Genomic DNA, 16,687 nt, shown 5'->3' on the forward strand with positions numbered 1-16,687 from the left:
GAAGGATAAAATTAAGTCTGTTGATAATGATGTACCGTGCATGTTCACATATTTTAAACAAACATTTTGGACAAAATAGACAATTTTACATGGAGGTGCCCAGATGTCCAACAGTGCCCACCTATCCTGCTGTATCCATGCCATTTAGGTGCAAGCTCACATAGCATTTAGGTAAAGCTTATACGTACAGAAAGAAACCCAATATATGACCCAATATAGGCATTGGTGGCATCGCCCTTGACATGCCAAATATAAATCAGTTCCTGGAGCAAAATCCATCTATAACCTCGTACGAACCGAGGGGCCGTAAATATAAGACATTCCACTATTTTCAGACGCGTTTCGTATCAATCAAAAAATCAGATGCCCAAAGTGAAGTCACTTTTAGTGGGTCGCAGGCTCTCGGGTTTCACGTGGGGGGGGGGGGGGTAGGCCTCAGGATCGGCACACATGGCAGCAACCTGGCCTCATGTGTTAGGTTAGGCCCCCCCGACCCCAAAATAGCTTGGTACTACTAGACACATTTTTTCCTTCCTGCAGATTCAGGCCTTCCGGGCTGTAAATGGTGTTGCCGGGGGGTATATAAGGGGGTCCGGGGCAGCACAGTTCGACATTCACTCAGAGTCTTCCTCTTGGTTTTCACTCGCCTCAACGCAGCGCAACAAGGTGAGTCTTTGGACGGCCGAACGATGATGTTGATGCAGGACTTCAAAACTTGAAAGAAAGAAAGAAAGGGTCTTGGTTGAGAAAATGAACGGGGGAATTCAATCAAAACACCATTGGACTATAAAATAGAAAATCTACCCGGATCTCACAGGAGCGCAGCAGCACTCAGTGCAAAAAGGAGACCAAATGAGATGTCTATCTTTTTCTTTTTGAGGAAGGAATAACCATTTGTGGATAATATGATTTCACTGCTATTTATTGCCAACATTTTATTTTCTCTGAGAAGGACATTTTCCAAAAGCTGTCTCTCACGGGGGTGTTTTATCCTTATAGTTTTGCTTGGTTTATATAGGCCTGTTATTAGTGGCATTGGTGCTGAGGTTGGCATTTATCGGGGCACTTAGGTTGCCCTGCAGTGGAGGCTGGCAGCTTGAAATGTAACGAGGCCTGCCTGCCTGCCTGCCTCCTGACCAGCTAATGTTAGCCAGTGCATTAACTGGACAGGGAGATAGACTATCGGTTGTGATGCATTGAGGATTTGTATTATTGTTCAATCTTATCTCATATACCAGTAGGCCTTACACAAGGAGGCTACAGGGCTACAAGGCTTTAAGCTAAAGCCCTTTCTAAAAACATTTCAAGTTTACATTCCATTTCATAAACCGACAGTCAGGTTTTAAACCACTCGCCGTCCCCTGTTTCGGCCATGTAGTTTTCAAACTTTTTCAAACTGTTTTTTATTTATTTCGAATATTTTAAACATTTTCAAAATTGCTTTCCAAAATGGTGACAATCACCAAAACATTCTCTGATATTGTGTCAGTGGAACTACAGAACATCTTTTCATGGTTAATTTGACAAATTCATGGATGCATTTGAGTTAGGATATACAGTGCAGACATTTTATCATGTCATTTCAGATATGCTCTAATCACATGAATTCAGCATTTACTGAGCTTGCCCTTAACCACTTTAAGCCTGCTGCCCCTATTTGGGCCATGTAATAATATATATATATAAAAAAAAATTAAATGTGAAAATCTTTCAAAAGGTTTCTTAACATTTTTCAATTTCTTCACTTTTCCGCCCCAAAAAAACCTTTGCATATTTATTTAGCCATGTAATTATTATGAGAATTGTTTTTGAACATCTTCAAACAATTTTAAGAATTTTCTCTAGAATAGGGCTTAAGTGGTTGAACAAAAATGATTGATGTACCACAACCAGACCACAGAATAATAATAACTGTCTATGATGCTCATATCTAACGTGACACTTCTCTCCTTTCTTCTTTATATTTGTCAGATAATAAAGATGACTTTCGCTGGACTCGATGCCGGAAAGATCACGGCCGCCATTGCTGCCTGTGCGGGTAAGAGAAGACCTACCAATTATTAAAAAGACTTACTTCACAATTAACAGCTATGATAGCGGGCAAAAACCTTTTTTGAAATACTATACCCTTTTCTTTGCTGTACCACCCAGTCACCCAAAGAAAATAACTGAACTGAAAATGTAAAGCTAACGAGTAGAAACAGTAGAGGAACGCCAGAATGCATAATCCGAGTTGTATTCTCAGGAAACAACTTTAAAAGACATGTTTCAGGAACCTCAGAGGCTTATATTAACTTATAATATGTGCTCTAATGTGACCTTTAAACTCTGAGCACCCCCAAAACTGAAGTAAACCCCCCCCCCCCCCGAGGTGTACATTTTCATACACCTGGCCTGCATTCCAATATTGCATTACAACATGTTGCACAAAACTGCTTGCGCAACAGTTTCTATTTTGGTTTTTCTCCACCACTTGAATGCTAAAGCAGCACTATGCAACTTTCCTCTTCGACCCCGGATTTGAACCCGGTTTCCTACGCAAGTGCTGACATTTTTTACCATTTAGCTAATAGAGCTTGCTCGGGGGGATCAATTGAATCTTGACCATCAGGTCAAAAATGTTTGTCAGATCCTGAGACAAAATATAACCACCCCACAAGTTATATTGTATTAACATACTCTAAGATCATTACATTTCATTCATTGCATTAGCAAGGCTTTAAGGATGTTATCTAGATAGCGAGACAGATGCTTAGGTTTGATGTTTACCTGGTATCCTATAGTTTCTTAGAGGCAATACAGTGTTCTCTGACTCCATTTATGTGACTATTTACCTTGCCGTTTATCGACTAGAGTTCATGTTTACCCTGCTTATTCTGATCTCTGATATCTGAGCATAAGAGTGTCAACTAAATGTCTCTAAATGATCAATTCTGCCCCGGAGCACATGGCTATCTCTCCTCTCTCAAATTCCCCTCTTAAACCTCATGTTGACGTGTGTTTTTTGTCAGTATTATCTCTGGTGTGCTGCTCACGGTGCTCACGGTGATCTCATGTTGCTTTGCAGCTCCCGATACATTCGACTACAAGGCGTTCTTCGTCGCATGCGGCATGAACGCCAAGTCCAGCGATGATGTGAAGAAGGCCTTCTTTGTCATTGACCAGGATGCCTCCGGCTTCATTGAGGAGGAGGAGCTGAAGTAAGCAGACACTTAGCAACAATGATTCAAGCTTTTTAAGCAACGATAATTTAAGCTTTTAAAATCAGCTGACACACATCAGCTGAGCTAATGATCCTGGACAATGCTGACCAAAATATGCACCATAGCTCATAGTTTACAACAGTTACTATGGAGACCATGAACATTACATGACCACAACAGCTCCTAAAGGGGTTTAAAAAAAAACTACATTTTTACTACGGGGTAAAAACATGGCAGATTGCATAAGACTGAATGAAGTACATTGTGATGTAAGCAACACAGCTGCAATTTATAATCTGGCCATGTTTTTAATCTGCTGTACTTTTTTAAACTTTAAATGGAAAACAAACTACATGCCCCTCCAAGAGTTTGATAGCCATAGCATCCGATTCACTACGATTCACACATTAACATTCTGCCCAATATTTCATTAACACCCATCAAATCGATCTGGAGCAGCTCCATCAGTGGTCCATGTTTACACCCTTTGGGGTTAACTTCAACCCCATATATACTTAGCTGGATGGGATATCCCCCAGGGCTCTATACTTGGTCTACTCCTTTCCCGCCCTCGACACCAGATCTCTCCTATTTTACTGTGTCGATCAGCACACTGATCCGTGTCTCTGTTTCCTCTTCTAGGCTGTTCCTCCAGAACTTCTCAGCTGGTGCCAGAGCACTCACTGACAAAGAGACCAAGGCTTTCCTTGCCGCTGGTGATGCTGATGGTGATGGCATGATTGGAGTGGATGGTGAGCTTTTTTCTTTCTAGTTATTGGATCAAAACCTTACAATTTAGGCATTTAGCAGGACGCCCTTAATCCAGAGCGACTTACGATAAGCAAAGGAAACACACATCAAATGCATAGAAATAGTAATCTAGGATCATAGGGAAAAAAACAAGAACCTATCATCAGTTTAAACAGTATAATATCAAACAATCTTGGGAGTTTAAAGTGTTTCCTAGGGTACAGGTAGCCTATACTGCCCTGCAAAGCCCAAGTGTAATTATACGCAAAGAATCAAACTGATAAAAAGTGTTTCAACTGGCCAACCAAATGGCTTATAAGTAGGCTGTTAAGTGAACTAAATGTACTTGTTTTCATGAGGTAAACGTTTATCTCTCTAAACCGTGACAGCTGATTTGACCTTTGACCCAAATAAATCACTCCGTTTTGACCGAAAGTTGTAGATACAATAGGCTTTGCAGGGCATTATAGGCCCATCTACTGTCTACATTGAATGCCCATCCGGGCTGGACACAAGGTGGAACTGTATAAAAACAGATGCTTTAAAGCTACAATCCTTAAGTTTTATGTCCGTTGTCTCCCTCTCCTGACGGAGAGAGGCAATTGTACAATAATTAAGTAATAACTATAATAATGTAAATGTGATGGAAGAAGCGAGCTGTAGTGCGGATATTAGCCTACACTTATTTTCCAAATTTGAAATAAGTTTGACACGTGAATTTGAATATACTATACTGTATTTGTTTCCAGGAGACTAATAGCTGTTTTTTTCCTCTCTCTCTATCCATTTCCACAGAGTTCGCTGCCCTTGTTAAGTCCTAAATGTCCACTTGACCAAGATCCACAGAACCCGTAAAAACTCCCTCCAAGAAACACTCACTATTCACCAGCTGAAAGAATATTTTTTTATATCTTATTGCCTGCAGTCAATTTCTTCAACATGGAACACATAAGTGTATTTATTACCGTTTATCCAGCTGTGTTGTTGTCATGTTAGGAAAGAATGGCTTGTGCAAAAACTGTACACCTCATACCATGCACTTTTGAGGAAGAGTGAATCACCAGGAATAAATACTCATTTGGTGTAACTTCTTACCTCCGGTGTTATACTTCTCTTTTGGTGTGTTTTAACCTTCAATGGGAACCTTTCTACTGCAGCTCATTATACAATGACACTAAGATGCATGAAACAACAAAACAAAACAACAAGTAAAAAAAAAAAAGAAGCAAATATACAATTACAGCGCAGAAGAGAAAGAAAAAATAACTCAATCAAAGGCAGCTGCACGCAAACATCAGAATATAGAGCTATTTAACACTTCACTTCAACACTTATACACCCCCCTTCAATGCCATCACGCTCAGCTGTGTTTACCCATCAAAATGTCTGCTGTTAAACAGGTCAACTGGCCCGGCACTCATTTAGATAATAGGCAGATGGGGGTGGGGGGGGGGGGGGCGTTGGGAAGCATTTGCTGACTTTTAGGCCGAGACCTGGGGGGGGGGGGGGGAAGCCCCTAGGGCATTGGTTCTCAAAGTGGGGTCCAGGGGACCCCTAAGGGGTCCTTGGGGCGGGTACCAGGGGGCCCCCTGCAGCAAAATGAGTTAATATAGCATTGCAATAATTTTAACCTTTTATTCTTTGGCTATTCAAAAATAGCAGATATATACGAGCTACGAGCTTGTAGATCTGCTATTTCTGAAAAATCGTGACAATTTGCGAAAACCTTTGAATATATATATATTTTTCTTAAGCGAGCATTTTTAACTAAAATCTTTGCTTCTGGGGCGGGGGGGGGGGGGGGGGGTGGGGTCCCTGGAACAAAATATTTTGAGATGGGGGTCCGCGGCCAAATACATATCATTTTGGGTGGTCCTTGACATGGAAAAAGTTTGAGAACCACTGCCCTATAGGGCTTTGCTTAAACACAAACTGGACCTACAGGAGGTCTCACGTGTAGGGGGGGGTCATACTGCATGGCCCTGAGGTGGTTGTTTTTTATAGTCTGGACGGGCTGCAGAGTGCTGCTGGTCACAAAGTGCTGGGCCAGCAGCAAACTGCAGGAGAAGGAGAAGCCTCTCTCAGGTCTATGAATAGCTCCTGGTTGCATCAGCACGACACTTTCAACTCCAACACTGTACAAGGTGCTGGGTGGGGTGCACCCACGATGCTGTGGTGGGGTGTCGCTTACAGCACCACTCGTTTAGGGTGCATGCATGGGGGGGGCATACACCGTAGAAGGGCCGGTGAGGCCATGTGGACAAAATCTAAATATCTGGATATTTTTCCATCAAATATCTCAATGTTGATATTGATAATATCCTATTGTGATGATAATATCAGAAATGGAGAAAAGTAGCTGATCTACAAGCTTGTATATGTGCTATTGATACTTTTTTGGGGAGATTTGGTGATTAAAAACAGGAAACACTTATACAGCATATCACGTTATTACAATAGTCAAAATCCCAATATAATCTCATGATGTAATATCAATATATTTGCCCTGCCCTCGTATGATATGCCACATTTTCTCTTGTAATTGCCTGGATGGAATTTAAAAGCTGGTGAAACATATTAATCAGAAAACGCAAGCGTTTGATGATCATAGGGGTAAAACGCAAGGATATCCGCTTACACCAACTACATGACTCACTAGTCTGTAATGCAATCCATATAAACCATGTGGGCTATCAAATGACTCCATAAACAGGCTACAATCAATTAGTATTCGCAATAAAAAGAATATGACTCTCCTCCAAAAGGACAGTGCTGCCACCTTCAGGAGAGTGTCGGTATTACAATGTGCTTCTATTTGACATTTTGTCATTCAGACCATGTACTATTGAAAGTAATTATACATTTTCGGACATTCAACGACAAAAAAAGCGTTACATTTTCTCAGGAAATAATTCGACTTCAAAGGAATGTTTCTGACATGCCAAACACGGCCGAGACGTGGTTCAACTGTAAATTAATGACAGTATAAATAACTTACACAAACAATAGGTTTATTAAGAAAAGCAACTATACTATTATACTAAGCAAACAGTCTTATTTCAAAGTAAATGCTGCATGCTGTTCTCTTGGGAGGGGGGGGGGAATTGAAGTGTCAAGCTCTCTCAGTCCAATCCACAGCCATCAGCAGTGTATTCTTAGCATTGGGAGGATATTGAAGACTCTTTTTTTCCAAACACAACCTTTTAAGTGACTTCATTTAGGGAAACCCAAAATAGACCTGTCTTCTGTCTGGCTACTGGACAAATCTTCAACCGCCCCCCCCCCCCCCCCATGCACACCCCCGCTCTCTTGTCTCTCAGCGGTGTGGTGTGGTGTCAGCTAAGCTTAATGCCTCAAATGTCGATGGACTGAAAAAGTATAAAAGGTCACCGGGATCACCGTGGAAGACCACTGCAGTCGACTCCACCAAGTCTTCCCTGTGTCATCCGTCTCTCTGTACAAAGGAAAAAAAACACACACAAGAGGTGAGTTTTGAAAGGAAGGACGCATTAAAGTCAGCCATCCAGTCGATGCACCAGGGAGGGGGGACCACAGCTGGCACGCAAGTCCACCGCAGCATCAGGCTCCCCTCGACACCTCGCAGAAAATGTAGTTGTTTTTTTGATACGGCTTCTGAAAGAGGACTTCAGAAAGATCCGGTGCAAAAGAATGGGTTTGGTTTCTGCTTTATGGGGAGACAGGCAGAGATTTACGAGGACGAGGAGGAGGAGGAGGAGGAGGAGAAATGGATCACAGGAGAGAGGGAGGCAGCTGCCGCAGGGAGAAAGACGTGCCCCGTCTCAGCTTCTCCACTGGGACTTTGGAATGATATGCATGATATCAAAAATAGGCTGTGGAGTTTTCACATAGCTCTATAAAGTGGATTAATTTGCGTTTATTGCTATTGGCTTCTTTGAAATGTAATGGTTTATTGGAAACATCGTTGGCAACCTTTTTAAAGCAGCAAGAATTATTCATGAATGTTTGAAGGCAAATATTGTGGAAGTGACGCCTTAAACAGGCTAAGTTAATAGATGGCGATGATGATGCATTTAACTATCTTGACACAATGAATTGGAAATGAAAAATAAATAATTGTAAGTAGCCTACGTAATTGGTATGATTCCAAAATGTGCAAATTAGGCTACAGCCTAATGCATTTTCCTACAGTACATAGGCAGGGAAATTAATTTAGCCTACCCCAGTGTTTTTACCCTGATAAGTTATCCTCTATAATTGTCACTTTCCTCAGATTAAAATGGCCTTCGCCGGTGTACTTGCTGATGCAGCCATCGCTGCAGCCCTGGACGGATGCAAAGGTAACCTGAGCGAATCCTTCATTTACCAAACGATCCTCAAATCATGTGTGTTAGCTCAGTATTCTGAGGGTATAATGTGCATCTCTACTGTAAAAGTAGCTACTATCTATTTTTTACTCAAGTAAAAGTATCAATACTGCCATGTAGAAATACTCTGTTACAAGTAAAAGTCTGGAATTCAAAATGTACTTGAGTAAAAGTACAAAAGTATTGGCCACACAATTTACTTAAGAGTACTCATTATGCAGAATGTCCCATTTCACAAGTTTTCTGAATCTGGAGTATATAAAATGTACAAAACCCCATTTAAAAATAGCAGATCTACAAGCTCACAAACGCGTTGTGAGCTTGTAGATCAGCTATTTTCAAACAGCCAAAGTTTTAAGGGCTGAAGTTGTGTGTCTGTTTTGTAAGCTAAATCTACAACTAGTAACTAAAGTGGTCAAATAATAGTAATGGAGTAAAAGTACAATATTTGCCTCTGAGTACGTAAGTACAGTACTTGAGTACATGTACTTAAGTTACTTTATTACACCACTGGTCATTTCAGCCGCTGATTCGTTCAACCACAAGAAGTTCTTCGCCGCCGTGGGTCTGTCGGGCAAGTCAGACGCTGACGTGAAGAAAGCCTTCTCCATCATCGACCAGGATGCCAGCGGATTTATTGAGGAGGACGAGCTCAAGTAATGCATATCACACACACACACACACACACACACACACACACACACACACACACACACACACACACACACACACACACACACACACACACACACACACTCTATTGGTAGCCAACCTGTAAATGACATTTCATGTCAGCCTAGTTTTTTTGTTTAACAGTTTTTTTATTTAGTCGTAAACATACAACATTTTTAGCAATTTCTTTTTGTCATAAACATACAAATTTGTAACAATAGAAGTCAGCCTTGTTTTTCAAATGGACAGGACAAAACGCACCATTCACCACTGAGCTAATTAAATCTGTTACACTTGGTGCCGCTTACTGACAAAGGACTGATCTTCAAGCTGTCGGCTTGAAGATCAGTCCTTGTCGGCAAGCTACAGTGCGGTTCAAAATACGCACAGTATCCCATGTGCAATGTCGTGCGTGAAGTGCGTAACAATAAAGGGACTCTTCTGGAGTCGATGTAATAACAAGGGAATTAAAGTTCAAATTATTGGCTTAGGAATGGGACAAAAACTAATAAATATCCATGAATTCAAGTCTCCATGGGGTGACTAATCAATAGAAAAAAAGTATTTTTTTTGGGTGAACTATCCCTTTAAGCTTGAAGAAGATGAGTTCTTGTTGGCAAGCGACAGTTCAAAATGCTCAACGTATCCCAATGCGTAATGTCGTGCATAATGTGCGTAACATGGAAATTGTGCATATAACTCAACTGCTTGGTTTGACTCTTACTGTATGTTTCAACTAATAGTTTTTCCTGTTTGTCCTCCAGGCTGTTCCTGCAGAATTTCAGCAAAGGTGCGCGCGCGCTCACCGACGCCGAGACCAAGACCTTCCTCCAAGCCGGTGACACCGATGGCGACGGCAAAATCGGCATTGATGGTACAAGTTCTTTCTCTTTCCATCCATCCCTGTTCTATAGCAGTGGTTCTCAAAGTGGGGTCCGGGGACCCCCAGGGGTCCTTGGGGGGGGGGTCCCCAATATAGCGTCACAATCATTTGAACCACGTTAACCATATTTTACACTTTGGCTATTCAAAAATAGCAGATCTACAAGCTCATAGCGCGGCACCGAGTGCCGCGCTATGAGCTTGTAGATCTGCTATTTTTGTTTCCATGTTGCAATATTGATACTTTTAGTAAAAACTGTGAGTGCTTTTTCCACCACTGACCTCTGCTCTAGCCTCGATCTCCAGGCTTTTATTTTTTAGTTTTGCTAATAAAATAAAAGCCTGGACCAGCGAGTCGGTGTTCCGGGCATTAGGAAGTGTTTCATTTCCCCAACCAACCAGAGGGCAGTGGGCGTCGCTCCAAATGTTTTGTTGACAGGGGCGGGGGCTGACGGACAGATCGGTGAACCAATGGGATCACGCGCATTCTCTCTCCGGAGATGTTAAACCCCGCCCCTCTATGCCAGATATGAGCCACGCTATAGATGGGTTTCCGAGGCGACGTCATCACAGAGCAGAGTGTGCAATCTGCGCATGCCTGGGGTAGAACGAACCGGAAGCGCTCTTCACTCTGTTGTTGTGTTCGGGATTTAGATAGGCATAATGCTGCTATTATAGGCATAATAGGCATAATGCTGCTATTATATACAAACAGATCCAACTTCCGACAAATCATTTTTATTGAGTAAAGAAGATATTACAAACTGCATAATCTAATCTACTTTCATTAAACCCGGTGAAGACCATTTCTTTTATGAATGTACATTTGACTAGAGCTGCTGCGGGTAATAGCGCCCTCTATAGGCACACCCCTCCACTGCGCGCGCATCATCCTCTCATGTTTACAAACAGGAAACCCATCTATAGGGCAGTCTACCTCTGCTCTAACGTAGCTAAAGCTGTACAAGGTGACTGATGACAACGTTGTGTTTTGTTTCCTTGCAGAGTTCTCTCTAATGGTGAAGGCATAGACAGCGCCCCCTAGACCTGCTCTGATGGAACAACACTCTGCTCACGTCATGATGACCTCCATTTTCATCCGAATTATGAAATGATTTTTATACAAACATACATAACGCTTCTCCTATGCAACACACCCACCGTCCATGATGATGATGATGATGATTGTGAATTGTTGTGTTCATGTCTTAAAATATGACTTTTGCTTACTGTAAAAAAAAAAGAAAAATAATCTACCAAGAACTTTCCAGGAACGGATGATACAAAAAAGAATAAATATTCTTTTGCTACGGTTTTATTGGAGTTTTTCCCCCCCATGCACGGCACATGACCGCGCGCGCACGCGCACGCACGCACGCACACACACACGCGCACACACACACACACACACACACACACACACACACACACACACACACACACACACACACACACACACACACACACACACACACACACACACACACACAGTGTATTTACTGAAATACTGTAAAATTCTGAGGTACTTTTACTTTACTGGAGTACGGTATTTTCAATTGTCTATACTTTTACTTCTACTCCACTACATCTCAGAGGCATTATTGTACTTTTACTCCACATTTTTTTTTTGAAAACTTTAGTTACTACTTTGCAGATATACATTATTACATTATAAGACAATTTAGCCATATTTTATACATAGGCTATTTGAAAATAGACGATCTACAAGCTCACAACGCGACACATTGTGAGCTTGTAGATCTGCTATTTTCAAACATTTTAGTACTTTTGGTACTTTAAATACATTTTGATACCAATACTTTTACTTTGTAATTTTCAATTCCGGACTTTTACTTGTAACAGAGTACTACAGTATTTAAACTTTTTTTTCACACACACACACACACACACACACACACACACACACACACACACACACACACACACACACACACACACACACACACACACACACACACACACACACACACACACACACACACACACACACACACACAAATTATTTTATTTGGATCTGCACAAAAGCGCAATACATGATAGATCCAAACATTGATCAGAAGAAGGAAGAAGGTTACATTATACGGGCAAACCAGATACAACTGCTGCACATGCTTAACACACAGAGGAAAAAAGATAACGAATTGATGACATACACAGAAATTCAACAGTTGTGTTTTTTTTCTTTTCTTCTTTTTTTTGCCACTCAAGGGTAAATGAAACATCGCCTTCTCCAGATAGACAGACTGCCCATAATAACTGAGACAGAACAGTATTTAGCCAACTTTTTTGCATTTGTCTTTTGCAATCCTCCTAATTGCATGCCGCGGAGCACATGTTTGTGGACGTGGCCCAGACTCCCAAACACAAGGATAATAAGTTGACAGTTATATCCCAAGGCCATAATATCCAAAGGCTGATATTTCATAAGTTTGGATGTAAAACAAATGTCCATATACAAATCAAATGGGCAGCCTATTTCGAAGATAGTAACGTTTTTTCTCATTTCATTAATGAACACAATATCTGGGGTATTTGGAATATCTTGCAATGAGTTGACATGTGTGTCATTGTGATCAAACCAGTCTAGTTTTACAGTGCTGTGTTTATACATTTTTGCTGTCCTTTCCTGTACTTCTCTGATTCTGTCTGAGACCAGATCCACCAGACGATCATGTCTGGCATTGTACAGTCCTTTATAGTGGCTGCAGCCATTTAAGATGTGTGCGACTGTCTCTTTGTCATGTGGTACTGGGTGTAGAATACAGTGTGGGTCATGTTCTGATGGATACCAGGTTGCCAATTTAAACTTGGTCGGCAGCACTTGTAGACGAGCTTTAATGGTGAAGATTAGAATGTCCTCACCAATAGTGTTATTTGAGAGGACAGAATGGGACACATTGGTTAAAATATTGGCACTCGGTTTACACATACATTTGAACTCAAAGGACACAGTGGAAATGTGCTTTTTTTGGCGTGTTTTATCCTTTTGACAGACCCCCAAAATGATATGTATTTGGCCGCGGACCCCCATCTCAAAATACTTAGTTCCAGGGATCCCGAGAAGCAAAGATTTGAGTTACTAATGTTCGCTTAAAAAATATAACGATTTTCAAAAATGTTAGATTTCTCAATAGCAGATCTACAAGCTCATAGCTCGGCACTCGATGCCGCGCTATCATTGATGTACAGTACCATGCATGTTCACATCATGTATACTTTACATTAAAATCCAAATATTGAATGTTTTAACATTTTGTACAAAATAGCCAATTTTACATCAAGGTGCCCAGATGTCCCTAGTGCCCACCTATCCTGTATCCTCTGTAAATAGCAGGTGGAATGGGCTCACAGATCAACACATTGTCAACAGACAACACTATAAATCTACCGTCATCAGTATGGCTAATACAGTGCAAATACATCATCCTATATTATGAACGCTGAATAAAAATGGCACTCCATCTGCAAAGTAGCCTATTTAAGCCAATACAACAATTAATCTAGCAGACAGTTGCAAAGTAAGCAAAACAAACAATGTAACTGATGATGTAACATTCCATGTAAGTGTCACAGCTTGCTCATGTGTTATATACTTCACACACATGATAGTCAGGGTCTAGCCCTGAAACATACAAGCGTCATGTGAACCATGGCTAGTCAGGGTCATGGATGGACATCCTTAGTATTGTAGTTTGATTTAGATTGTCAGAGGAAAACTATCTATATGCTCGTTAACTCCTGCAGAGCAGAGGTGGTCACTTTATTAACACCTTGTTATAAGTACCTGGCAGGCTTTCGTTTCATCTACAATGCCTAATGCAATGCAAACGGTGGTGAGGGGGGGGGGGGTGGTGGTGCTCATGTGTAACACCCCCGGGACTCGAACTCATGTTCCTGGACCCTGTGTGGGAAAGGGACACCTAAAGCCAAACATCTTAACCACTAGCCTAAGGGGGAACCTCCCATTGCCCCGGGGGGAGTTACCAGATATTGTTAGGCTTTTTGGTCTACATGCAGAGCCTCTAAGACAATGGTTCTCAAAGGGGGGTCCTTGGGTGGATACCAGGGGGTCCCCAGCAAAATGTCACAATCGTCACAAAATGTCACAATCATTTTAACCACTTTTTAACCATATTTTGTACTTTGGCAATTAAAAAATAGCAGATATACAAGCTCATGAGCTTGTAGATCTGCTATTTTGGAAAAATCCCTGGCATAAAATATTTTTTATATCGGGGGTCCGCAGCCAAATCATTTTGGGGGTCCTTGACATGAATAAGTTTGAGAACCACCGCTCTAAAGCCACTCTGCTACGCCTGCATCTCCCCTGAATGACCACCAGATGGCGACAAAGCCCATTGACTGCTGGCCAGTGGACAGATGAAGCCTCCAAACATCAATGGGAGGCATTTTACCATCACACACTCACTCACTACATTGCTTTTGTTTGTTTCCTTGAACTTTTCAGTTGTTCAGCGAGATGCAGCCTATGAGAAGAGCTATAGGCCTATACCTAAACATAGATGCAACAAGGGAAACCCTTGGATAGATTGTAGAAAAGCTTTGGTCTGTGACTCTATATGGCAGGGGTCTTCAATGTTTTTCAGGCCAAGGACTCCCTAGCTGAGAAAGAGATGAAGCAGAGACACCCCCCCCCCCACACACACACATACATTGTATACAATTGTGTTGCTGATTAAAAATGTTCATAAATGTCATAGATAGCTTCATAGACTTGTTTGACAGCCCTATCATCAGTATGTTGGATTCATATAATGTGTATTTTTTCAGACATTTAACAACTTAAAACCGTCAATACTTGAATAACCTGACCTTTTACTAACTCTGTAACTCTGAGAGAGTACAAATGTGTTAAATGAACACTGAGGATTTCACAGTGTATAGGTTGGGGCCACAGCCCCTGAGCCAATAATTTGATGACAGGGCGGCTGGTCAGTAGGAGACTCAATTGAGTCTATACTGACTCCTACTGACTTTCATTCTCAATTATTGTACGTGTGTATGTGTGTGTCATTGATAGAAAATACGATTTTTTTTGGGCAAACTATTCCTTTAAGTATAGTACTTGAGTAAATGTACTTAGTTACTTTCCACCACTGTTAATAGCCCTTGTCCGGACAGGTCACTGTACCTCGCTGAGACAAAATGAGAGACAAGACAGGTCGGTCACCACAGCCTAAAGCCACCCATCTCTCTCTCTCTCTCTCTCTCTCTCTCTCTCTCTCTCTCTCTCTCTCCCTTGTAAGAGAAAATTAGCAAATGTAAATGAATAAATGATTGGGCCGGCGGTAACCGTATAGCCAGGCGGTAGAGAGGTATCATGACATCACCGGGTAGGTTGATCCGGTGTCCATGCACTGCATGCACTGTGTTTTGTTTTGCACGCTGACCCGCGTCCAGAATGATAGAGTTTCTCCCTCTCTCTCTCTCTCTCTCTCTCTCTCTCTCTCTCTCTGCTGGAGTCCAAGTTCAAGAAGAGAGAGAGAGAGAGAGAGAGAGAACCCTCCAGGAAAGCGGACGTGGAGGGGTATACCTGAGACCAGTGGTGGAAAGTAACTAAGTAAATTTACTTAAGTACTGTACTTCAGTACATTTTGAATTCCGGACTTATACTTGTGACAAGAGTATTTCTACATTGCAGTATTGATACTTTAGTATTGATAAACTTTTCATTAATGGATTTGCACATTGAGGCTCAATTAAGAAATATCTTATTTAATGATTAGACCAGAACGCTTATGCCAGAGTTTTTTCAGAACAGTCTGTAGCCTCTGCCAGGGTTTTGAACGATTTTGGTACCTTTTCGCATAGCCACAGAATATTTTTCTCCAGTATGATTGATCCCAGATAATTTCTAATCACAGATGAGATTCAGGTGTGGTTTCACAAATGTCAACGAGGTCATTATGACCTTGTTGTCATGTGTTGTTTGATGTTTGAAAATAGCTGAAGTGAATTGTTTGTCCGTTTGAATTTTAACATTGAAGTGGATGGAGCAGCAAATCTTTGGAAATTGTTATCTCCTTATTCGTTTGGAATATCGAAAGAGTGTCTATACTAAATAATTAGAGAATCTTTTTAGAAATTTTTTTTTTTGAAAAAAGTTTTTTTTTAGTTTATTTTTCATGGCGTTTTTAAACGTCTTTGGCAGGCAATAGCTGAATTCCCAAAGACGTTTATAAACGTCTTTGGCAGGCAATAGCTGAATTCCCAAAGACGTTTATAAACGTCTTTGGCAGTTATTGTGTTAAAATAAATTAAAAAAATTGCTGTGCTCAAAAACACAATAGTTAAGTGCTGATGAGCCGTCAAGGCAAATCACACGTTTTTTTAAACAATGTTCACCCGAGGTGAACTTTATCCACCGTGCAGGCCTACCCTGCACCTTGGTGACATGGTGACAGAGCAGCACTAATACCCGCAGGGCACCATGAAGTGCCCGCGGCACGCTCGCTCGCCAGCTGGCGCGCGCTGGAGGCTATAGAGCAGGGGGTGGCCAACTTTGACGATGGAGAGGGCCACTATGTTTCCACACTCACTCCAGAGGGCCACTATGTTTCCACACTCACTCCAGAGCAGTGGTGGAAAGTAACTAAGTACATTTACTTAAGTACTGTACTTAAGTAAAATGTTGAGGTATTTGTACTTTACTTGAGTATTTCCAATTTCCAATACTTTTACTTCTACTCCACTACATTTCAGAGGCAAATATTGTACTTTTACTCCACAAAACTTTAGTTACTAGTTACTTTTCAGATATAAATTATGATATAATGAAACATACCTTAATCA

General features: G+C 41.3%; 2 protein-coding genes across 2 annotated transcripts; both read left to right on the forward strand.

Annotated features, from left to right (window-relative positions):
• The first annotated feature begins 514 nt into the window (after window positions 1–514).
• Window positions 515–5,047, forward strand: LOC308099720 (parvalbumin beta 2-like). The gene is made up of 5 exons (XM_080448464.1): window positions 515–666; window positions 1,972–2,038; window positions 3,068–3,200; window positions 3,846–3,955; window positions 4,749–5,047. Exons 2-5 carry the CDS (start codon window positions 1,981–1,983, stop codon window positions 4,772–4,774), a joined length of 327 nt encoding a protein of 108 aa, XP_080304590.1. The 5' UTR covers window positions 515–666; window positions 1,972–1,980; the 3' UTR covers window positions 4,775–5,047.
• A 2,298-nt stretch (window positions 5,048–7,345) lies between these two features.
• On the forward strand, window positions 7,346–11,166 carry pvalb4 (parvalbumin 4). The gene is made up of 5 exons (XM_080448462.1): window positions 7,346–7,438; window positions 8,206–8,272; window positions 8,823–8,955; window positions 9,736–9,845; window positions 10,859–11,166. Exons 2-5 carry the CDS (start codon window positions 8,212–8,214, stop codon window positions 10,882–10,884), a joined length of 330 nt encoding a protein of 109 aa, XP_080304588.1. The 5' UTR covers window positions 7,346–7,438; window positions 8,206–8,211; the 3' UTR covers window positions 10,885–11,166.
• Window positions 11,167–16,687: the final 5,521 nt, after the last annotated feature.

Source organism: Gymnoscopelus braueri, assembly GCF_963280865.1.
Source record: "Gymnoscopelus braueri genome assembly, chromosome: 13".
NCBI classification, from domain to species: Eukaryota; Metazoa; Chordata; class Actinopteri; order Myctophiformes; family Myctophidae; genus Gymnoscopelus; species Gymnoscopelus braueri.

Bases quoted from the DNA above. Each gene is read 5' to 3' on its own strand.
- LOC308099720 (XM_080448464.1), top strand. From the start codon at position 1,981: ATGACTTTCGCTGGACTCGATGCCGGAAAGATCACGGCCGCCATTGCT. The intron at 3,201-3,845 runs GTAAGCAGACAC...TTCCTCTTCTAG, and splicing joins ATTGAGGAGGAGGAGCTGAA to GCTGTTCCTCCAGAACTTCT. The intron at 3,956-4,748 runs GTGAGCTTTTTT...CCATTTCCACAG, and splicing joins TGGCATGATTGGAGTGGATG to AGTTCGCTGCCCTTGTTAAG.
- pvalb4 (XM_080448462.1), top strand. From the start codon at position 8,212: ATGGCCTTCGCCGGTGTACTTGCTGATGCAGCCATCGCTGCAGCCCTG. The intron at 8,273-8,822 runs GTAACCTGAGCG...TGGTCATTTCAG, and splicing joins AGCCCTGGACGGATGCAAAG to CCGCTGATTCGTTCAACCAC. The intron at 9,846-10,858 runs GTACAAGTTCTT...GTTTCCTTGCAG, and splicing joins CGGCAAAATCGGCATTGATG to AGTTCTCTCTAATGGTGAAG.